General features: G+C 43.5%; 2 protein-coding genes across 8 annotated transcripts in view; one reads left to right on the top strand and one right to left on the bottom strand.

Moving 5' to 3' along the window:
• The window catches only part of LOC118357529 (rho GTPase-activating protein 22-like), a 34,527-nt gene extending 26,688 nt beyond the window's left edge, over positions 1–7,839 (top strand). For 2 of the 3 annotated variants that reach the window (XM_035734714.2, XM_035734716.1), the window contains 6 exons: positions 3,940–4,147; positions 4,416–4,548; positions 4,733–4,806; positions 4,924–5,045; positions 5,333–6,305; positions 6,418–7,839. In XM_035734714.2, coding sequence (XP_035590607.1) covers positions 3,940–4,147; positions 4,416–4,548; positions 4,733–4,806; positions 4,924–5,045; positions 5,333–6,305; positions 6,418–6,640 — 1,733 coding nt within the window. In that variant the 3' untranslated portion in view covers positions 6,641–7,839. Of the gene's footprint in view, positions 1–3,939; positions 4,148–4,415; positions 4,549–4,732; positions 4,807–4,923; positions 5,046–5,332; positions 6,306–6,417 lie in introns of those variants that run through there. The other variant, XR_008078626.1, reaches the window with a different exon arrangement.
• A 118-nt stretch (positions 7,840–7,957) lies between these two features.
• Positions 7,958–23,494, bottom strand: LOC118357754 (mitogen-activated protein kinase 8-like). 5 transcript variants are annotated; one of them, XM_052478313.1, is made up of 12 exons: positions 23,276–23,494; positions 17,975–18,155; positions 17,434–17,563; positions 17,017–17,075; positions 16,304–16,442; positions 16,035–16,200; positions 15,393–15,464; positions 13,453–13,635; positions 12,878–13,002; positions 12,238–12,301; positions 11,541–11,622; positions 7,958–11,221 (listed from the first exon to the last, which is right to left on the bottom strand). In XM_052478313.1, exons 2-12 carry the CDS (start codon positions 18,094–18,096, stop codon positions 11,068–11,070), a joined length of 1,296 nt encoding a protein of 431 aa, XP_052334273.1. In that variant the 5' UTR covers positions 18,097–18,155; positions 23,276–23,494; the 3' UTR covers positions 7,958–11,067. The 5 variants fall into 5 exon arrangements, with proteins under 5 accessions (XP_052334273.1, XP_052334275.1, XP_052334272.1 ...); XM_052478315.1 differs by having other exon boundaries at positions 7,958–11,216; positions 11,545–11,622; XM_052478312.1 differs by lacking the exon at positions 15,393–15,464 and adding an exon at positions 14,539–14,610 and having other exon boundaries at positions 23,276–23,492.
• Between the last annotated feature and the right edge of the window lie 1,290 nt (positions 23,495–24,784).

The following is a 24,784-nucleotide window of genomic DNA, read 5'->3' as shown; positions in this document are numbered from 1 at the left end:
TGCTGTAGGGGTCAGAAGGTTTGACAGACGGAAAATCGTTGCATGGCGTACAGTATGTTCAAAACAGACTGAACGGGTCCTTTCAGAGTCTTCATTTCCTGACTAGTGTGTCATTACACTCTGTTCAGCTCCGAACATTGCACTGAAACGCTAGTCTACTGTAGGCTACTGTACTTGACGTGTATGCAGAAGTTTCAAGTTTTAATATCACGTGCGCAGGTAGAGTGAAATGTCTTCCTGGAAAGCTCTAAACCCAATAATGCAGTAATCAATAACAATGTAATACTAAGAATAACAAGGTAGAACAAAAACACGAGAAAGTAAGAAAGCGTACTATATACAGGGTCGGATTCAGTACCATATTTACAATGTGCAGGGATATTGGAGTGATAGAGGTAGACATGTAAAGGGGTAAGGTGACCAGGCACCAGGATATATGATAAGCAACGTAGCAGCAGCGTGAGTGGGTATATGTAGAGTCAGTAAAAATGCATGTGCATATTATGTGTGTGTGTTATCAAATGATGGGAGTGAGTGTTTGTGTGTGTGTGTGTTGGAGTGTCCATGTCCAGTATGTGAGTGTGCATAGAGACAGTGCAACATTTTTAATCAAGTAAAAATACAACGGTCTACTCAGATAGTCTGTGTAGCCGTTTATTTAGCTATTTAGTGAGCTATTTCGTTAGCTATTTAGCAGTCTTATGGCTTGGGGATAGAAGCTGTTCAGGTTCCTGTTGGTGCCTGACTTGGTCCAGCGGTATCGCTTGTCACGCAGAAGCAGAGAGAACAGTCTTTGCGTGGCTGGAGTCTTAAATTATTTACTGGCCTTCCTTTCATATCGCCTGATATAGAGGTCCTGGATGGCAAGGAGCTCAGCCCCAGTGATATGCTGTGCTGTCCCCACCCTCTCTGTAGCGCCATGCGATCAAGGGTGGTGCTATTGCCATACCAAGCCGTGATGCAGCCAGTCAAGATACTCTCAATGGTACAGCTGTAGAACTTTTTGAGGATTTGAGGGGCCATGCCAAATCTTTTTCGAACCTCCTGAGGGGAAGAGGCGTTGTTGCGCCTTCTCCACAAATGTGCGTGTGTGTGTGTAACATTTTAAGTCCTTAGTGATTTGGACACCGAGGAACTTGAAGCTTCAACCCGATCCACTGCAGCCCCATCGATGTGGATGGGGGTGTGCTCCCCCCTGTTTTCTGTAGTCCACGATCAGCTCCTTGGTCTTACCTACATTGAGGGAGAGGTTGTTGTTCTGGCAACACAGTGCCAGGTCACTAACCTCCTCCCTGTAGGTTGTCTCATCGTCGCCGGTGATCAGGCCTACCGCCATCGTGTCATCAGCAAACTTGATGATGGTGTTGGAGTCATGGATACACAGGGAGTACAGGAGGGGACTAAGCACACACTCCTGTGTTGAGAGTCAGTGTGACCGAGGTGATGTTCCCTTCAGGAAGTCCAGGGTACCAGTTGCAAAAGAAGATGTTCAGTCCCAGGGTCCTAAGCTTGGTGACGAGCTTGGAGGGGACAATGGTGTTGAACGTTGAGCTTCAGTCAATGAACAGCATTCTCACGTAGTTGTTGCTCTTATCTAGTTGTGTGAGGGCAGTGTGGAGTGCAATTCAGATTGGGTCGTCTATGGATCTGTTGGGGCGGTATGAAAATAGGAGTGGGTCTAGGGTGTCTGGGATGATGGAGTTGATGTGTGCCATAACCGGCCTCTCAAAGCACTTTATGAAATATAGGCTAGGGTGTGTGGAGGCAGCTGGATATCCAGATATTACATCACACAGAGGATGTTCAAAATAGAAGGATCACAGCATGTCTAACTGACATCCATGCTTTCATATCATACATTCTAAAAATGAGGGTTGTTCTAAGATCCTCAATGGTTTTTTTGAAGAACCTTAGGGTTCTTGGCATTGAAAATGGCCCGCAAAATTATTCTGGCTGTGGATACGCAGAACATCAACACGCCAGAGGATATACCCATTGGACTTGCGGTTCTGCTGGGAGTTTACCTCATATTTGGATTTTTTAAATTCTGCTTTGCCACTAAAATCTTAAACACTGAGAACTAACATATTGTGTTATTGATGTAATTGTTATGCGTATTGCTATTATTCATAATAAAAATTACATGGGAGGGGGGGTAGCGCAAAAATGAACCCCAAAGGTTCTTTGAGGATCCATTAAAAGGGGGTTCTTTGAAGAACTTATAGGGGTTCATCCACAGTTTCAATTTGAAGAACATCTAAAGGAATCTCCAGGAACCTTTTGTTTTTAGTGTAGCCATAACTTTAAACCTATCCGACACTGGAACTGGATGGGAGGCACGCTATTGTAGTCAGTCAGTGGAGGCTGCTTAGGGAAGGACAGCTCATAATAATGTCTGGAATGGCTGAGCGAATGGAATGGCATCCAACCATGTGTTTGATGCATTTATTCCTTTCCACGGATTCCGCTCCAGCCTTTACCACGAGCCCGTCCTCCCCAAGGTGCCACCAACCTCCTGTGTAGTCAGTAGGCTACTTGTGGCTTCATACATTACATTTTGGAAGGAGCATGCAATGACGAAGAGAACTTCTTTAGCCCATATCTAATTAATGTCAAGAGGACCAACATTGGGAGGATATACAACAAATTGCTGATAACAGCAAGATTATATACAGTAGGTGAGACCTATGGTTATTTTCTGTATTGGCCCATTCCAAGTACCTCAATTCCTCCACAAAGTGGAGAGCAGACTAGAGTTTTTGAAATGAACCTCCAACTCCTTCGATTCGCTATGCGTCGATACTCAACTTCTTCGGGATTGGTGTCCTTTCCACAGGACTGTCGAGCTAACGTAAGCTAATACGATTAGCATGAGGTTGTAAGTAACAAGAAAATTTCCCAGGACATAGACATATCTGATATTGAAATTCTTGTTAATCTAACTGCACTGTCCAATTTACAGTAGCTATTACAGTGAACAAATATAATACTATTGTTTGAGAAGAGTACAGTTTTGAACATGAAAAGTTATTAATAAACAATATTTGGGCCAGTCTTGATACAACATTTTGAACGTTGAAAGTTGAAAACATTTCCCAAATCTTAGCAAACCATTAGTCAAATTAATCCCAGAATTGGTTTATAAACTCAATAAATTAAGTAATGACTTTAAGAAGGATTACCTGCTGAATTCAAAGATACAACACTAGACTAAACTTCACTTGCGTCATCTTTGTGGTTTTGAGAGATAAACATGGTAATGCTTTCACTTATTGCACATAAAGGAGCAAAGTTCCCACATGACAGAGTGCTTACTTTGTTATCCAACTGAACTCCTTTCTGTCATCCTGTGAACCCCATTCATTGCTGCTCGCAGCTATATTTTGATTTGCATTTTGTGTTGACTTGTTCATCCAACTACTGAATGTTGAGATGCTCCATTTTGGTATTCCTGAACATAACTTTCCATTGGTTTAATGCTCCGGGTGTCGTGAGTGTGGAGTCAAATGCAGGAGACAGAGTTCAATGCTGTGCGTCTTTTAATAGCACAGGGTGCTCACAAAAGTTGCGTTCCCAAACACAGGGAATCAAAAAAATACAATGGGAAAAAAATCACGACCATGCACAAACACGTACCTTTACAACAGAGCCGAAGGTTACAATGAAATAATCCCGCACAACAACCAGGCGGCTGTCTAATAAAGACAAACTAATTAACATGAACAGGTGCTACCACTAAACATACAAGGAGGGGGAGGAAAAACAATCAGTGGCAGCTAATAGGCCGGTGACGACGACCGCCGATCTCCACCCGCCCGGGAAGGGGAAACACCCTCGGTCGGACTCGTGACAATTGGTTTGGCATTTTATTATGGTAATGAATGACAACCATTATTTAATACTGAAATAGAGTATGTAATACGTTTTTCTTGCCTGCAGGGATATTTGGCCAGAGTTTAGAGGACACGGTCCAGTATGAAAAGAAATTTGGCCATCGCCTGGCACCTCTTCTGGTGGAGCAGTGTGTGGACTTCATAAAGGAACGAGGTCTGGATGAGGAGGGTCTCTTTCGGATGTCAGGGCAGACTAACCTGGTAAAGGATCTACAGGAAGCCTTTGACTGTGGGGATAAGCCTCTATTTGACAGGTAGATGAAAGGTCATCTACATTTCCTGTTATTGAATACAAAATAAATGCTGATTCGTTCAGCCGAAAGTAGAAGTGGTGGTAGAGGTAGGGGTGGTCAATTATTGACGATAGCTGTGATAGTGTATACACAGGACGCCTACATACTGTATATCCTACGCCAAATCCTTCCACTACAATACTGTAGGCCACTAGGCCTTTAGCATTTGGATATTGTGATTCATAGTTAGTAAGGCAACTTTCGATAACTATTTCGTGCCCCGTTGCAGTAACACTGACGTCCACACGGTGGCGTCCCTGCTGAAGCTCTACCTCCGTGAACTGCCTGAACCTGTCGTCCCTTTCTCCAAGTATGAGGACTTCCTCGCCTGTGCTCAGCTGCTGGCCAAAGACGCGGAGGTGGTAAGAAACACTTCTCTACACTAGTTCTTGTCACGTTAGTACTCACACTATGACTGAAGCAAAATAGCCAAACTGCTCTGTCATTGGATAAAAAACAGTGTTCAAGTACATTATGTCTGTGTGAAGAAACAAGAGCTGTTGAGATCCTGTATGTCATTCTCAGGTTCTCGTCTTATCTTCTTAGGGTGTACAAGAGCTGGGAAAGCAAGTGAGCAATCTTCCTCCAGCCAACTACAATCTCCTGAAGTACATATGCAAGTATGTCGACAAACATCCAACTCCCGTCCTTAGAAGATCACAGTTATCTTGTTTTATCACAGTCACATTTTCATATCTTTCTAATTCTGTTCCGCTGTGCCGTGCCTTTCTTTAAAGGTTTCTTGATGAGGTCCAGTCTCACGCAATCAAAAACAAGATGAGTGTACAGAACCTGGCCACTGTATTTGGACCAAACATCCTCCGGCCTAAAATGGAGGACCCAGTGGTAATTATGGAAGGTACGAACACTCATTCATTTTATATCCTACTGATGTTAACAGGCACTGTATTAATCATCTGAGACTTTCCTGATATTGTTTTCATTCAAATGGTTGGGAAGTAGGATGCAGAGTAGATGCGGTACATCAGTTTATGGAAAGTAGAGTACCGAAACACTTTACTATTGCATGCTATCTATTCATGACTCATCTACTCTATGTCCGGTTCACAAAAACGTATACTAATCCAAAGTAGAACAGTATTGTACAGTATGGTTCCTTATACCTTTTTATTGTTTCCTGTAAAGGGACCTCCCTAGTCCAGAGCCTCATGACCGTACTGATCAGTGAGCATAAACGTCTGTATTCTGGGAGGGGGGAGCTGGAGGTCCCTGTTCCCCAGTCAGAGGTGACCCTCCAAGGCCAACAGCTCCAGCAGCACAGTATCGGTGGCTGGATTTCTGAGGAGGACCTCCAGAGCTGTCCCACCAACCCCAACGAGGACCTCGCCTGCAGCAGCGCCTCTTCTCTGGATGCTAAACTCTGCGCCGCCACCACCCCTCCACTCAGACTCGCTCCTTCAGGGAAGGGGGAGACGGTGGTCAGCCCCAGCAAGCAGACCAAGAATGTTCCCTCCTGGAAGTACTCCTTCAAGGGCTCCTCCACGCCGCGGCCTCCTCCTCAGGCCAAGCCGGCTGTTTGCGCGGCTGACGTGGGCGCGTCCTATAGTGGAAACTGGCTGATGAACGGGCTGTCCTCTCTGAGGAGCCACAGGCGCACCGCCTCGGGGGAGCGTGTCAGGGACTCCACCAGCTCTTCCCAGAGACTGTCCACCTATGACAACGTCACCTCTTCCTCCAGCATGGGCAGTGTCCCTAGCGTAGCCAGCACGCCTTGGTCCACCTCCTCCTGTGAAATCGCCACACCTGACTCAGGCAGCGAGCCCTCGGGGCCTAACTGTGGTAACGGGAAGGGTCCAGGGGAGTGCCAGTGGCAGGAGCTAGCCTTACCCCAGCACCAGGGCCAGATGGGAGGCCGGGAGGAGGAGAGAGTTGGAGATAGGGTCTCAGAGCAAGAACATGACAGTAGTGAAGCCATGGAGCTGTGTGTTAGCAGTGCAGGCTGCAGTGACAATGGGAACACCATAGCCAATATATTGGTGCCGTCCATCTTGACGCCGGAAGACCTTGACGGAGGCTCCAAAGTACTTACCAGCCTGGTGGAGGGTCTGAAGGACGAGCTGAGGAAACAGAAGGTGGCCTATGAGACCATCATCAAAAAGTAAGTCTGCAGGCTACAAATCAGTCAACAATCTTACTCGGGTTACTTGCAGGTATTGAGGAGAGCCGGCTCTACAGTTGTGTAAATCAACCTACGTATGTACCCCCTGCAGGCTGGAGGAGTCGAGTGCTGCTCTGTGCTCTCAGATGGAGCGCCTGGAGCAGGAGATGGAGCAGGAGAGGAAGAAGCAGCGCATGCTGGAGATCAAGCTCCGCAACTCAGACCGAGGCCGTCACGATGCAGAGAACAGGAACAGGCTCCTGGAGAGGGAAATGGAGGACTTCTTCTCCACTCTGGGAGACCTGACTCTGGGAGCAAGGACCAGCAACATTTAATAGCCCTGGTCATAGACTTCTATAGTCTCTTCCCGCAGCCGAGTGCCATGAGTCTGGCTAGGGAGACTAAGAGGTCCATAGACTCAATGAATAATAATGCATGTTGTCCAACGCAGGCAGCTGCATCTCTATCTTTCCTCAGGCCTCTAAGTGTGCCTATGACTACCATGAGTATCTATCTGGTGACAAAGCCTCGGTCCTTGGTTTTACTCTGGTCAACTCTGTCCGTATACCTTTAATGTAAAACAAAAGGGGTCAACTACTATCATTATGATTGTACAATAATCACGGCTTTGTTAATCATATGCTGCCTACTACAGTACACAATGTGCAAATACAACAATACCAAATACTCTGCTTATAAGGTCCCGTGTTGAATCCGCCATGACGGTTTGGGGCACATGAAGCTGACCACTGCCCTCAAAGAAACAATTCAAAGGTATACCGGCTGTGCCTTCAGGGACTTTTAGAATTTAAGAAAGAAAACGGTGTGTGCTTGTCCAAATGGTTCATGTATTGCTCAACCTTAATGTATCACTACTATCCCCAGAGTTACTTGCAGTAAGGTGCCAATAGTTAATTGAATGAAAATGTTGAAACAGAATGTACTGTATGCTTCAGTGAATGTAATGTGTTGTTGATCAAGCCAGCCCTGTAAATTGAGTGTGAATTCATTATCAAAACATTGATATAGATTTGAACGCGTAACAATTATATACATTTCCCCCAGATAATTCTTATGCGAGCGTTGCATGTGGTGAAACTGTTGCTAGAAACTGTTGCTACTGTTTAGACATGTCTGGAGGCCTGAACACGAAACATGATCTGGTTCCTGAAGTCCCCTATAATCGTGTTTTAATATTGTGACAATGTGTATTAGTTTCAAGGCAATGTGACTGTATTTTTTTCCGTGTTCTTTTTGCATTTCATACAAGAATCACATGACTAATGTTGTCTGATGACCCCTTTCGTGTGCTGTTCCTATGCTTACGTTTACAAGGTGGTGTTCTGAAAGACTTGGACTGATTTAGACAAGAGTCTATTGTTTATATTCTCCTCAAACTTAAACCGGTGAAATATTTATAGTCTTTGATTAAGATTTGAAGGTGCTTATTTATTATGAATCTACACACTTGTAATGAATGGCATTATGGCAATATGAGCAAATAAAGATGACCGGTGTCATTTTGTGAGTGATGCTGTATGGGTCAGCATGCTTGTGTTTAGTTCATCTTACACTTAGCACTTGGTGTGTACTCATTGTACCACCAAATTATACAAAATCTCAAGATCATGTACAAAAACAACCTGCAAATGCATGACTCAAATTGTGTTTATTTTACTTGCAGTACATATTTTTTATTTTTTTATTTTAGGGGGGGGTGTATCATCAGATCACAATGCATTTATTCGAGTAGTGCACTGTTCATTGGCTGTGGTCCAAGACACACAGAGCCAAGAATTCTTAACTACTTGCATGGCTGGCTTCACGAGCAAACATAACAAACCAGCACCATACATATGACTTTGTTTTTAGGTATTACTTTTTTAAACTTTTATTTACCATTATTTGGCCTTACCGATCAAAATCTATTGGCCACGCATGATGTACTCCCCTCTCTCTGCTCCCTCTGGCCACAGATTGGACTGGTATAGGACCGATTACGTAACATGACTAGATTAAAGTCATAGAGAATCATCCTAATTCATAAAAAAAAAAGGAAAACATGGATTGACAGTACCAAACATTTCTCTACCTTCAGAAACATACAAACTAACATGGGCTAGACCCATCACTTAGTTTACTCCTAGCACATTTTGCGGAAGGTATTGCACATGAACTGTAAAAAAAAAAAAGTTTTTTAGAGGAAATGTACATAAACAATTATCTTTACTTCTAGGTGAAGTATTCATAATGTACAAAACTAGAAGTTTCCTAACATTGACAATAGTACACTTTCAAATAAATAAATAACGGAATCTGTATTCACATGTCTTCAATAGCTAATCATGTGGGCAACTAAGTATCCAAGAACTTATTGAAATTTAGTGAGGTAGTTCATCAAAGCCTACTTTAAAATCATGATGATACTTTTTTTTCTCCCCCAAGAGATGTGATACAAAATCAAAAGAAAGTCTACAAATTCCAAATGTATCCCCAATAATGCTGGGTTAACAAAATTAAGACCACTTCAAAGTAACAAAATAAAAAAATATCTCGTCTTGATGAATTATGTTATTGTGTTATGACACAGCTTCTATAATAGTGGATAGATCTCATTGGCTGTTATTCTGTTTCCCCTTCCACAACACGGCCATGTTGCCAAATAATCCATGAGGTTACATTTTACATTCTGAAATGACTCTATTTAGGACAGGAATTATTCAACACCACCACATAACATCTACACTGCCACAGCCATAGTTACCATTCAGCGCAAATACATTTGGTTTAATATAAAACCGAGGAAATTAGGCAAAATAAATCTTCCCTTCTAAAATCATCAAGCACATTCTCATTATGCAAAGTAAAGCCGCAAACCGCACATGCCTACCAGTGATTGTTATATATTTTTTTTATTAAAAAAAAAAATACTTTGATGAAAGACCTACCTAAAATTGCCCCTTTCTGAAACTATTTCAAATGTATATTATGTGCTAAAATATTCTAAAGCATACATCATCCGCTTGACAGAATGTAGTCTCCAACTTCAGGGTCATACCGATGCCGTAGAAAAATATACAGTGCATTTTTTGACAACGGCCTCAAAATGTGATTGACTTATTTGTGGAAACTACTATAGTCCTTATCAGAAACCATTAATGACCTACAGTATACACACCATGACGACTACTCCTCTTCCTAGATACTCAGGAATGAACGATTGACAAACTACAGGCACTTTTCCCTTTTAAAAGCAAAATCATTTAAAAAAAAAAATACACTGGAGGGACACTATTATTGCATACAGTTCAGAATCATTGACTACCTTGGGTTTCGTGGTGGTTCAGTAATTATTTTGTGAAGTACTGTACTAAGCTTAGTGTGAAATAGATTTAGTGCACACATGCATACACCTTCTGCAAAGGGCTTAGCCAATACCTTCTCTGAGACTCATCTTATTACACTCATCATTATTCCCAATCTGAAATGTTCAATATGCAGCACGTTGGCAACCGTAAAGACAAAATCATTCAGGTACATTGATATTACATGAATAAAATGAGATCCAATTTTTTTGGGGGGGTATATCGTTTGTTTCTGCGCTTGCAGCCTGCAAAATCTCCATCCCTCCGAAGACAATCAGCATCACCACATACACAAGCCCTCTCTACGTCCACGTTTGGACTGAACCGAAGCGCAGTCTTCATAGGACTCCTCACAAATCGTGTGTTCTAACTAGTCACATCTCATTTCTCACAACGCTTCTCAGCATACACCTGTACAGTAGTGCCACTGCCATCTTGCCCTGTCCTAGTGTTTAACATAACCCCACTGTCAAAGCAAAAGCCACCTGGAGAAAAGAACCACGGGTGAATAACTGACCAGAGCAGAGGAAGAAGTGCCTTCAGCTCTCGTGACAAAAATTCAACTGATCTTCTGAGCTGTTTCCTGTCTGGACCTATCGGCATCCTTTTGATCATATACTGGAATACCCATCAAATGTGAAAAGAAAATTCAGGCAAACTTTTTTACTGAAAAAAAGAAACACAACATTTCTTCTCTTACCAAAAGGAAAAATGGTTCAGGAATCAAACAGCATTTTGAGATATTTTAAGACTAAACTAACAAAGAACAAAGAGAAAAAAAAGAAAGCCGTTTCATCAACTTGGATTTTTTTTACAAGGAAGTAGAGACTCACAAGAGGAAAACAGTTCTAAAGTTTCTCGAAATTCAATCCAATGGATATACGCAATAAAACACAAAATCCCATATGAAATAGGCAAAGTAATATTACTATTCTGAAGGGGAGTACTAAAATTAGACATCAATTAAATGATAGTTGAAATGGCTTACTGCAAACTAAAATTGAAAAAAATATATTTACCATAAAATCTGTACAAACTCATTCAACATCAATATGGCCAGTTGAAATAGCAGTATCTTGAAATAAAAGTTGATGAAACTAAAAACAAACAAAAAAAGCTTTGATAAAGCTTTTACAGATGTTCTCAAATTCTCACCAGCGGTCAAAACCACAGCATAGTGAAGTCATTCTCAGGTTAAAAAAATATTGATATGCCACAATAAATTACAGGCTGGACTCAAAAAGAAAATAACTCAAATAACTCTGTAGCAGTAGTTTTCGGGGAAAATTATAAAGGATTAAAAAAATCATTTGAAAAAAAGTGAAACTGGCCTAAACTCTACACCATTGAAGACAAGCGGAGGGACCGGTGGGACAGGGCCCAGGGCAGGGTGATAGTCATCTGCAGCAGCCCAGTGGGTCCGTGTTAGAGGCTGTCTCCAGGCTGCTGTCCGTGTCGGAAGCCAGGGTGGGGTCGGTGGACACATCGTTGACGGACGAGGACGATACAGAAGGGTACTGCTGGGAGCCGCTGCTCACTGCTGCACCTGTGCTACATGTATGGAGAAACATAGAAGGGGCATCAAGTCAGACTTGAACCACAAATGACTTCTGGTTAGGCTATGACATTTCAGCAGAGAAGAAAAAGAGGAACGTTTCTTGAAGAAATGAACATGGTCCTTCAAGTCGGATCTGGAGCAGAAGCCGATTATGGGCAGAGAGACAGTGTCCGTCTCAATTTGTTCCTACCACAGGGCACTAGGACCCGATTTTCCTGACCACGGGACCTGACCAGGAAAAACGCTGGGCCAGAGTTATAAGCTATAATCAGGGCGGGAGTGCTCATTCCCCATAGAGACAACGCTCTAAACTAACCTAAAGACGCTGGCTGTCCCCGGATCACTCCATTCTTCGTTCTCTCCTCCCAGTCCTGGACCTCCATGTATATCAAATCTGTGATGGAACACAACATTTGGTAAAGAGAGCAAGTACAGTAGCGACTTCCGATAGCTTCACCAAAAGGCTCAGGTTTTCCAGAATTCCGGATTCAGGAGGGAATAAGGAGGAAATCGGGGAATCTGGGATTTTGGAAAATCTGGGAATTTTGGGAAAGTTGGGGAATTTTCCAATCTTAGACAAGAGACATAAACCTAAGAAGAGCATGACAGACCGCAACACAGCAAGCATGGTGTGACACGGAGTCGACACTTGAGAATAGTCAATAAACAGGGCTCTGTTAAAACAGGGCTCTGTCAAAAATCATCAGACCAGGTTTAGATTAGACAGGGAGGAAGTCAAAGGACACACCACACACTTTAGACAGGGATTTGTTAGGACAAACAGACACACACACAAAGGAGAAAAACCTGCATAACACTCAAATATTCATATTAAATGTCCCACAAGTATATCGTGAGATGTAGATTCTTAGTAGAGTAATGTGCACCTGTAATGTAACATAGTGCAAACATTTAAAAGTGCAAACATTTAAAAGTGCAAACATTTAAAAGTGCTCGGTGTATGCGTCAAAGCATGGGTAAGCAAATGGCTTCGCTCTCTCTACTGTACCTTTCCACTCCTCCACTGTGTGTTCCCTCTCATCCAGCTGCTTGTCAGTGATCAACGGTGGGGGCTGCAACAGGAACAGGACAGAGCATACTGTAAGTGGGGTGACACGGCGACTGATGACCTTCTCTTCACTTGGCTGAGTCACATTCAAAGGCTGCCGCACCGCTGCCAAATCTACACGTCTCAAGGCCAATTTTTTTTCTCCCGTTTTGAGGAACTGGTGAATGACTGAGGGGAGTGCAACGTCTCATTCTTCACCCACACACTGCACGTTAGCCGAGGTGGAGATTTCGAGACTGAGGGAAAAACAGGCTGACACATCCAAGTGCAATCTCTGTGATGACAACCTGCCTGTCAATGGAAGTCAAATCCAGAGCACCTGCTTTCAGCGACGGCATGATAAACAGTCAGAGACGTTTATCATCTGATGTGGCCTAAGCCTTTGGCAGGCAGGCAAACTCACAGGGCTTTCATGGTTACTCTTACTGTGAACCACAACTAAATGTGTTTTTTAGAAGCATGCACACACATTAAGACACACACAGAGTAGACCTGAAGAGTCATGTTATTATCTAACATAAGAGTAGACAACACAAGCACCACCCCTACAAGCCCACATAATGAGCAAGTAAGTGCTTACCGCCTCCACTTCAGTTGGATCATACCACACGTTGATGTAGGGGTGCTGGAGAGCCTCGCTCACAGAGATCCGTTTGGATGCATCTATTACCAACATCTTTGATAATAGGTCTCTGGCTTGACTTGCTGCGAGGCAATTAAGAAAAATAGAGAAATTAATGGCATGGACAAAGTCGACTCGGCTGACATTCACTGTGCTGATAAATTAGTGTAGTGTGCCAGAATAGAGTCCCTTAGTCAAACATGACCAGAATCAAAGCAGAGAGTAAGGCCTCAAACCACAACATAAAAGACTGCATTAATCATCATCATCATCTAACTTGACTACTTTCTGTGGAATTAACAATTGATCACATAAGTAAGTCGGACTCTATTAGTTAGCACATATCAGAGAAAGTGTTAGGCACGTAATGTACTTATACTCAGCAAATAACTGTCTATAGATTCAGAATATTTTAGTCATACAAACATGTAGGAGACATTTTGCATCTCACAACAGGCACCTCACAATGACACACGATACTGCAGTTTTCATGCTTTGGGTGTCCCACAGTGGGGTGTGCTCTCCCCGCTTACCTTTCAGTTTGTTGTGCTCCGAGTCGGCTGGGAAGAGGACGTCGGGGAAGAGCTTCTCAAAGGTGAACCCGGCGTAGCGGGGTCTGTTCTCCACGTAGGTCCTTACCGACTGGTTGAGCTTCATCAGGAACTCCTGACTGGGAGTCCCCAACTGCTCGATCACCTTGTTCCACTGATCAATATCTGACGTTCCAACATGTAAGAAAAACGCTGCACAGGGCTTTTCAGAGGCTTTTCACAAGGGGGACAAATGACAAAGTTTTGGGTTTGTAGTTGTGGAGAGTTATGGACACTGGACACATGGAGGAGGCTAATTTCTTTCACTGTTGCCTTTGTTGAGCAACTGTGATTGAGTAATCAAGGGAAAGCCGTTTGGTCTTCTCCCATGAGACAGACACACAAAACACTGAAAACAGAAGCGAAAGCCTCGTTGTGGGACTGTATAATGAGGTGAAGTGATCAGAACAGTTTTCCCTTCAGTTGAAACGGCCTCCGACAGGTACAAACCATAGACATCGCATCATGGTATCGGTCCCATTATGGAGTCTGTGAGAGTACGGGGCAGCACCATTGAGGCCATCTCAATTTTGAAATAGTGAATGTTCTTCTTCTACTAGTTGTATGAGTTGGCAAACAAACTGAAAGGGTGCATACTGCCACCTAGAGTGTTATTTGAACCGGTATAAGCCAAGGTTGGTGATTTACTTCCATCTGAAGTAAGAGAATGTTTCCTCACAAGTGTAATTCATTGGCTGATCCCTCCTGGTGACCTGGATGGAATTATGTGATCCTTCCTTAACCCATAGAAAGTCCCACCTAGTTGACTACTTCAAAATGGTGGAAGTCCTCAACGGCACTGCCGATACTGAAACGGGCTTTTGGGCACTAGAGTCTTCGATCTATCTATATGGTACAAACCCATTCACATGTACCCAACGGAAATGAATTTGTATGCAGTAGTAGGACGGTCTCAGCACCACAACACACACACTCTTTCACACACATAACAAACAAATTTGCACGCACATGCATACAAACTCACACACACACACAATGGAGGGACGATGAGGGTCCAGGGAAGGATACGATCTGTGCCTGGGAACAACACACTACCTCGGACCATTTCTGCCATGATGCAGCCAATAGACCAGACATCAACTGAAAAATGAAATGACAATAAAATTAGCATGCAGAACAGAAGAAAAAAAATGAAAAATAACAAAACAAGGGAACGACTTAACGACGCAGACAAGGGTGATGTGTGTGAATGCAAACAATGGACATGAGCGCATGCAAACTCTCACGTCAAACCGCGGTCAGTGTCCGACTAAGCAGTCCTTCGTGAGACGGCGTGGGCTCTCTGGTTCACTCTCTGGCCTATTATTAACCAAAGTGGAAGAGGGCCAGAGAACTGCCTTTACACACCACCCTCAAGACTCTCAGTGGGGTAAATGAATACCATCAATTTAATAGACAAAAGCCAATTTTAGATCATTGACAAAAGCTCTACCAGGCCACCATGTAAGATATTCTGTGTTAAGAGAGTGTCCATTTCATATTTTCGGACCAAACGGGCTGTTTATCTTGGAAGAAGACCGTCAAACAATAATATGAGGTAAGAGGGAATCTTTTGCAATTGCATTTCTTGGTACAAATTAAAAGAGCAAACCATTCTATTTCAGGTGCTTGATGTGTGAGTCAGAGGTGCTTCAAGCTACAGTGATGGGTGCTTGGGGGATAGAGTGTGGGGGGGGGGGGGTAGAAGTGGGTGAGGAGGTGTCAGGCATTTCAGAGGAGAGATGGAATTTCGACAGTTGCTCTTTGACATGAATCTCTGCGATCCATTGTAAATGAGCAGGGCTTCGAAAAGAAACTCGGCGGCGCTTTTTTCTCTCTCGTTCAAATGCTGAACTGAACTGCTGCATGCAGCACAAGGATACAATCCCTTCCTGGAAAAAGGATTTTGTGGCGAACCATTTCTGCCATAATGCAGCCCACAGCCCATATATCCACTAGATGTGTGTCGCATAGAAAGAAGGAGAAGAAAATAAGCAAAGCAACAAGTCAGCAGGAACGTTTGGGAAATGTTTTGGTCAAGAGTACAGGGATGCCCATATTTCCAGGCAGTAGAAGTCGACGTTAAATCCCCCCCGTATTTGAGCACTGAATTTCAACACTAAAACAAACCGAGTCCAATGATTCGGAGATATCAGACATTGTTGCGGGAAATGTTCATTGTTAAAGGCATGCGCACTAAAGTGAACGTTGTGCATCCAAACGTGACTGGATTCCCACTGACATCTAGTCCAGCTGGACCGTCTCTGCACCGTTTCTGCACCGTCTCTGCACCGCCTCTTAGAAAACACAAGCGCTACATCTGCTGTGCACTGGCCCTCTACACAGGAGGAAAAGGAACCCACCATGCATAGCCAGGCATGCCACCGTCACCTCGAGACTGTGAGACTGACACGGGAGGGTGGTGGGGCTGTGAGGGTGGGTGGGTGTTAGGACATTGTGGGCCAAGCATGCGACAGGCAGCGTTCCGCAGCACGCACAGCTCTGATGATTGGTCCCTCACTCACCGTTGGCCTGGTAACCCATGCCCAAGATGACTTCAGGGGCGCGGTAGTAGCGGGTCACCACATACGGGGTCATCAGGAGGCCTGTGGCCGCTGTCCTGGCCAATCCGAAGTCCAGGATCTTCAGTGTGCAGTCCGACTTAACCACAATGTTGCTGGGTTTCAGATCCTGGGGGTGGGGTCAGGAGAGGATATGGTTTAGAGAGATGGGATGGGTGGACAACTCTCTAGAAGTGTCAGGCGAGGCAAGGCGTGCATGTTTGTGCGTCTACCCTGTGTATGATGCCCGCGGCGTGAAGGTGCTTGATGCCACACAGCATCTGGTAGAGCAGATAGGACAGCCGCTCGTGGTCCAGCTCCATCTGGATCACCTGGCACAGGTTGGCATCCATCAGCTCCATCACAATATAGCTGAGGATGGATACAGAGGAGAGGGAAGGAAGGGTGGGTGAGATTTCACGTACACTCTCACAAACATATGCATACACAGGCAAACACACACAGATACACCCAAGGACATGCAAGAATAAACACCGATTACGTCTCTCTCACACACACACACACACACACACACACACACACACACACACACACACACACACACACACACACACACACACACACACACACACACACACACACACACACACACACACACACACACACACAGGCTGCCTCCTCCGTCATAGCAAAACGGTCCGTATACCCTCAGGCTATGATTTGTTCATTTGTATTTTTAGCTCCAATCAGGCAGACAGAGATCCTCACAGTTCCTCCCTCCGCTCTGAGAATGAAATCACATTTCGTCCCATGCACTGCAACATACTAACCCATCCGTTATCCCACAATGGACCCCGACCCCCAACTACCATACACTTCGCAAAACAATTGTTGTGTCTACTTCCTGCCATTTCAGCACTACAGCCTACCAGGGAACACTGAGCATATACGATATAAAACCAAGGACGACGACGATGTTACTTACACATCTTGGAACTCCTCCAGTGTCTTCTGTGGCGTGAATACATTTAGCAAGCCAATAATCTGTGGAGTTACAAAACGCATCAGTGCATCATGGTTCTATGAGCAGCATATGGAGGGACACCGCATTCAGTGCTGACAAACACACCGCATAACGGTGCACTGAAACAGCAGGGTAAAAAATGGATAACGCTACAGAGAATAGACAATTGAACATTTGGAAAAAAACGTCAACGTCAAAAGCTGGCGTAAAAGCTTCAAGAGGATAGCAGCATTCTGGAACGATCTCCGTCATGAAAATGAGAGGCATTTTTACAACTTCCCTTTCTCACTTTGCGCTACCCCCTTTTTGCTATGGCAGGTTCAGAGAGAGAGAGAGAGAGAGAGAGAGAGAGAGAGAGAGAGAGAGAAAATAGCTTACGTTCTTATGGTTGACACATTTCATGAGCACCAGTTCTCTGTAAGCTCTTTTGGCATGGGTCTGGTTCTGGAAAGGCCGGCTGAGTTTTTTAATTGCAACATTGCGTTCGAGGTTGTGGTCATACGCTGAGCTGGGAAACACAAAAGAGAACAGGTTTGTCCATACTGCATGATACAATCTGAAGAAGGCAAGCATGGCCAAACATCAATGTCTTTCATCCTTTTTTTAATCAAATATGATTTTTTTTTTTTTTTTAACTAGGATGCATGTGAGTTGTTCATACTATCCCACATCCTAGATCAATATCAATAACGGGGTTCAAGTGATTGAAGCCTAATACTGGACCAATGACATACAAACAACCTGCAACAGCTAATAACATATCACATTGACTTCCAATGACATTTTTTGTTTTTTAAAGCTATCAAATGGTTATGTTAGATGATGTTCATTTCCAACGTAACAACGTAGCCACTTGATAATGAGTACTGGGCTAAAGCGCATCTCTTTCCCTGTCTAATTCACAGCTCCGTCTACTCACCAGACAATTCCCTGTGCTCCGGAGCCGATGGGTCTTAAATTCTGGTAGCGCTTCAAAACCGTAAACGTGGAATCACCGACATCTAAACTGTAAAACTCCTTTTCGCGCTTATTCCGATTCATGATGAAATCTGGACAAAGTGTGTATTTTGGGCATCCAAGTGGAACTTCTGTCTCAAGACCTAAGAAAGATGGAGAAGACAACAGGAAGATAAATCAAATAAAAGTACTAGCATGGGATTGATTGACAAAGGCAGCATTGAGAATTTCATTGACATAGGCTGCATTGAGTGTAAAAAGCAATGACATTTGGATCATTTACAGTGCATTCTGGAAGTATTTAGATCTTATCCCCTTTTCCACATGTTGTTATGTTACATCCTTATTCTAAAATGTTTTTTTTTCAAATGTAAAACTCAATCACAGCCACGCTCAAGGTCCTAAACGATATCAGAACTATAAAAGACAATAAAAGACAATACTGTGCAGCCGTCTTCATCGACCTGGTCAAGGCTTTCGACTCTGTCAATCACCTCATTCTTATCGGCAGACTCAATAGCCTTGGCTTCTCAAATGACTGCCTCGCCGGGTTCACGAACTACTTCTCAGATAGAGTTCAGCGTGTCAAATCGGAGGGTCTGTTGTCCGGACCTCTGGCAGTCTCTATGGGGGTGCCACAGGGTTCAATTCTCGGGCCAACTCTTTTCTCTGTATATATCAATGATGCCGCTCTAGCTGCTGGTGATTCTCTGATCCACCTCTATGCAGACGATACCATTTTGTATTCATCTGGCACTTCTATGGACACTGTGCTAACAAATCTCCAAACGAGCTTCAGTGCCATACAACACTCCTTCGGTGGCCTCCAACTGCTTTTAAATGCTAGTAAAACTAAGTGCATGCTCTTCAACCGATTGCTGCCCGCACCCTCCCACATGACTAGCATCACTACTCTGGACGGTTCTGACAGACTATGTGGACAACTACAAATACCTAGGTGTCTGGTTGGACTGTAAACTCTCCTTCCAGAATCACATTAAGCATCTCCAATCCAAAATTAAATCTAGAATCGGTTTCCTATTTCGCAACAAAGCCTCCTTCACTCATGCCGCCAAACATACCCTCATAAAACTGACTATCCTACCGATCCTTGACTTCGGCAATGTCATTTACAAAATAGCCCCCAACACTCTACTCAGCAAACTGGATGTAGTCTATCACAGTGCCATGCATTTTATCACCAAAGCCCCATATACTACCCACCACTGCGACCTGTATGCTCTCGATGGCTGGCCATCACTACATATCCACTGGATGTCATAAGGTGTATGCACCAATTTGTAAGTCGCTCTGGATAAGAGCGTCTGCTAAATGACTTAAATGTAAATGTAAATATCCGTCGCCAAACCTACTGGCTCCAGGTCATCTACAAGTCTTTGACAGGTAAAGCCCCCCCTTATCTCAGCTCACTGGTCGCCATAGTAACACCCATTCGTAGCTGCCAATGACTGGAACGAATTGCAAAAATCACTGAAGCTGGAGTCTTATATCTCCCTCTCTAACTTTAAGCATCAGCGGTCTGAGAAGCTTACTGATCACTGTACCTGTACACAGCCACACCTCATCCTCATATTATTACTTACCCTCTTGCACCCCAGTATCCCTACTTGCACATCTATCACTCCAGTATTAATGCTAAATTTGAATTATTTTCACCTCTAGGACCTATTTATTGCCTACCTCCCTACTCTTCTACATTTGAACATACTGTACATAGATTTTTCTATTTTTCTTTCCTTTTGTGTTATTGACTGTACGTTTGTTTATGTGTAACCCTGTGTTGTTGTTTTAATCACTCTGCTTTGCTTTATCTTGGCCAGGTCACAGTTGTAAATGAGAACTTGTTCTGAACTGGCCTACCTGATTAAATGTCCCACAGTTGACAGTGCATGTCAGAGCAAAAACTAAGCCACGAGGTCGAAGGAATTGTCCGTAGAGCTCCCAGACAGGATTGTGTTGAGGCACAGATCTGGGGAAGGGTATCAAAACATTTTTGCAGCATTGAAGGTCCCCAAGAACACAATGGCCTCCATCAATCTTAAATGGAAGAAGTTTGGAACCACCAAGACTCTTCCTAGAGCAGGCCGCCTGGCCAAACTGAGCAATCGGGGGAGAAGGGCCTTTGTCAGGGAGGTGACCAAGAACCCAATGGTCACTCTGACAGAGCTCCAGAGTTCCTCTGTGAAGATGGGAGAACCCTCCAGAAGGACAACTCAGCAGCAATTCACCAATCAGGCCTTTATGGTAGAGTGGCCAGACCTCAGTAAAGGGCACATGACAGCCCGTTTGGAGGTTGCCAAAAGTCACCTAAAGACTCTCAGACCATGAGAATCAATATTCTCTGGTCTGATTTAAACCAAGATTGAACTCTTTGGCCTGAATGCCAAGTGTCACGTCTGGAGGAAATCTGGCACCATCCCTATGGTGAAGATTGGTGGTGGCAGCATCATCCTGTGGGGATGTTTTTCAGCGGCAGGGACTTGGAGACTAGTCAGGTTCGAGGCAAAGATGAACGGAGCAAAGTACATGATGAAAACCTACCTCCAGAGCGCTCAGGTCCTCAGACTGGGGTGAAGGTTCACCATCCATCAGGATAATGACACTAAGCACACAGCAAATACAACACAGGAGTGGCTTTGGGAAAAGTCTCTGAATGTCCTTGACTGTCCCAGACAGAGCGGACTTGAACCCGATTGAACATCTCTGGAGATGATCCAACCCGACAGAGCTTGAGAGGATCTGTAGAGTAGAATGGGAGAAACTCCCCAAATACAGGTGTGGCAAGCTTGTAGTGTCATTCCCAAGAAGAATCACTGCTGTAATCGCTGCTAAAGGTGCTTCAACAAATACTGAGTAAAGGGTCTGAATACTTATTTAAATGTAATATTATTTATTTATTTTTTCTTTTAATATTTTTAAAAAACAGTTTTTGCTTTATCATTATGGCTTAATGTGTGTAAATTGATGAGGGAAAAAAAACATTTCATCCATTTTAGAATAAGGCTGTAACCAAATTTGGAAAGAGTCAAGGAGTCTGAATACTTGTTCGAAGGCAAGTACATCGTTTCTCTTCGGCTTAAAAAAAGGCCTTTCCTGAGGTTTGTGGAAGTTCTTTGCTAGCATTTAAATAGAGCAGCTTAAAAAACAAACACTTTAGTTTCATGCTTGGCTGAGATATGGGGCAGAGCTAGGAAAGTTTCTCACAAGCCAATAGAGAAATCTCACAGCTATCACATCGAGAGTGACGAGAACCACCTTCTGATGCCCATTTGAGCCTGCAGAAATGGTCATTTAAGACTCATTGCTCAGGCAAATAAGTAGGTAGGAGTGAAGCAGAGAGAGAGAGAGGGGAAAAAAGAGAGAGGGAGGGAGCGCTGGATTTGATATGGAGTTACAAGACAAAATCATTACTCAAATGTAGGCCCATTTCCACTGGTTGACGGCCGCACAGTCGACAGACCATTACTTGACCTCCATAGGCCTACACAGCCACATTCCCCCTCCTCTTCACACGAAGGGGCATTCACGGGGGGGGTTCATCCCGGATGAAAGGCATGTCAACGGCCTGAAACCGTGCTATGAGATGGAGGGACTAAAAAAAAAAGGTTTCGAGGAGCTTGAACACAATGATCTACCGACACAAAAGGGAAGTGAAATCGCTCCGTGCAATCGTGCACTCTGGAGCAGAATGAACCGCGGCGCAAACAACTGAATGACGATACCTACAGAGGGACTGTATTGAATGGTATGCGTGTCATTGTATTAAAACAACATAAATTGACACTAGTTTGATTCACATTATAAATGGAAATGTGAGCATTTGCGTCATAATTCGTTTGTGAAAAGCTAACAGGCAGGATATGCAACAAGGTTTACTAAAAGAAGGAGCCACGGAGCAGTAGAATGTGTATCTATGACATTTCGTATTTAGATGTGGCACTCCGATAGATGAGTGGTAGAGAGAGAGCGCATCTCCCACAGAGACTCCGAGAGAAGCTGAGAGAATATGCGATAAGAGGGAGGCACTGAATTGTAGCCATGAAGCATGTCGTCGCGGACAACATCACCCACCCACAGGTGAAGGCTACATCGTCTGTTGCCGTATCATGGTCTCGCTCTAAATCACAAGTTCGTGGTCTGGGGAATTTCAGTAAAAATGGGGGCCATTTCATTCACAGCAATAACTGAAGTGCATAACAATTCATGTCTCTGCATCGTGCCATAATGCCCAGCTGGTGTCTACATCTAACCTAAATTAACATGACTTCTCACATTATCGGTGGTTTTCACCAGCCTACTTTTCCAGCTAATGAAGACACCGAAGCCCATCACCACTGACCGCAAGAACGAGCAACGTCAGAATTAGAAGCAATTTGTCAAATACCCCCTGACTGCATTCCTCTGTGACACACCTTAGGCTGGAATGGCCAATGAAGGTGTCCAACATCTTTCAAAACAAAATGCGACAAAGTGTTGTTAACCGAATGGATAGACAGTCAAAGGAAGATGTGATTTAACCATATTTACCATCATTATAATTATATCAATTGTATTAATAGCGATCTTATTATCGATAGACGGGTGTGTCGATGTGACAGCTGCCTGACCATAACACCGTCGATTAATTATTCTGCAGTGTTTTGGGTATATTGGATGAAACGTATTCGATCCAGATAAACTGACGACATTATCCATCAAAAGTGTTACAATTTTACACAAGCTGCTGCTATATCTCTCACTTGTTTAATAGACGTCGACTTGACGCACTAGCAGAATAGGTAAACCTGCGAACACAAGTTTATACTCCTCAATCCGGTAAGCAAATTGTCAATAGCTCATTTCTTTACCGAATGGTGGGCATGTGTTTCATATTTGTGAAATGTAGCATGTCAAATGTAACCAAGGCATTTATGTTGTCAGTATCGGCTGAGGAGATAGGTAGTTGTTACTACGTAACGCGGCAGGTAGTTACAGTCTTGTTACAATGTAGCGTGTTTTATAGCGTCCCGTGTGCGTTTAAATTCATCGCACATTAATAAGTATCCAATAGCCAGATGTGTATAAGGCGGTGCACGTCTTTAAAATTGCAATAGGCCTATAGGCCGAAACTCGACAATATGTTCCAGCAAGCTGGTTGCAGCTATTTATTGTAATTTCTGTGTTCCTTGCGACCCATCAGTGACAATACCCTCCCCCACTGCTAACAATAACATGTCTTATAAAGGTTTCATATGGAACTCACCTCACTCCAAAAGAACGCGTTCGTAATTCCAAAACCGTCAAACCGCGGTTTCTGGTCTTCAGTTTAAATATGCAGCAGAATGTTTGAATATCTTATAATATTTCCTCGTTAGTAAGACAACCTCTGAGTCCGCTGCGTTTCCTTCCACTGGCAGGCCTGGATCTGCAGAATACATGTGTACTACGTAACCTAATCTTTGCGCTTCCGTGACACAAACAGTTTCTGCTATTTCATACCGATGTCGTCGAAACCTTGCGATGTTTTCCGGTTGAGGATGAGAACTGGGTGACATTCAAGAGCGCAACGCCCTGCAGTGTTGTATAGCCTACCTCCCGCGGGTATTCTCTGATTGTAGTGTATGCAACATTATGCATGACAAATTAGAGGCATTTAGGCATTCTACTTCTCATCTCGCCATAATAAACACACGCACTGAGAGCGAGAGAGAGAAAGAGCGAGAGATAATATAGAGGGATATGTTTTCCATGCCAATAAAGCCCTTGAATTGAGAGAGAGGGAGAAACCTTCCACAACAAAGCCATCACCTACAGAGTATTAACCTGGAGAAGAGCTCCCAAAGCAAGCTGCTCCTGGGGGTTCTGTTCAGAAACACAAACAGACCCCGCAGAGCTCCAGGACAGCAACACAATAAGACCCAACCAAATCATGAGAAAACAAAAAGATAATTGCTTTATACATTGGAAATAATTTACAAAAAAACAGTGCAAACTAGAATGCTATTTGGCCATAAACAGAGAGTACACAGTGGCAGAATACCTGACTACGTGACTGACACAAAATTAAGGAAATATTTGTCTATGTACAGACTCGGTGAGTATAGCCTTGCTATTGAGAAAGGCTGCCGAAGGCAGACCTGGCTCTCAAGAGAAGACAGGCGATGTGCACACTGCCCACAAAATGAGGTGGAAAATTAGCTGCACTTCCTAACATCCTGCAAAATGTATGACCATATTATAGACACATATTTACCTCAGATTACACAGACAAACAAAGAATTTGAGAACAAATCCAATTTTGATAAACTCCCATATCTACTGGGTAAAATAATCACAGCAGCAAGATGTGTGACCTGTTGCCACAAGAAAAGGGTGACCAGTGAAGAACAAACACCATTGTAAATTCAACCTATATTTATGTTTATTTATTTGAACTATTTGCACATCATATAGACATAATATGACATTTGAAATGTCTTTATTATTTTGGAACTTTTGCAAGTGTAATGTGTATTGTACATTTTGTATTGTTGTATTGTGTGTGTGTGTGTGTGTGTGTGTGTGTGTGTGTGTGTGTGTGTGTGTGTGTGTGTGTGTGTGTGTGTGTGTGTGTGTGTGTGTGTGTGTGTGTGTGTATGTGTATGTATGTATGTATGTATGTATGTATGTATGTATGTATGTATGTATGTACCCTCTGTACCCTCTGTACCCTCTTTCTTTCTACATGTCCTTGTTTTGTATTATTTGTTTTGCACCCAGAATTCTAGGTATT

The sequence above is a fragment of the Oncorhynchus keta genome, chromosome 24 (genome assembly GCF_023373465.1).
Source record: "Oncorhynchus keta strain PuntledgeMale-10-30-2019 chromosome 24, Oket_V2, whole genome shotgun sequence".
Taxonomy (NCBI): Eukaryota; Metazoa; Chordata; class Actinopteri; order Salmoniformes; family Salmonidae; genus Oncorhynchus; species Oncorhynchus keta.
The sequence above is the reverse complement of the archived record's forward strand: the minus strand, read 5'-3'. Positions and strand labels throughout refer to the sequence as shown.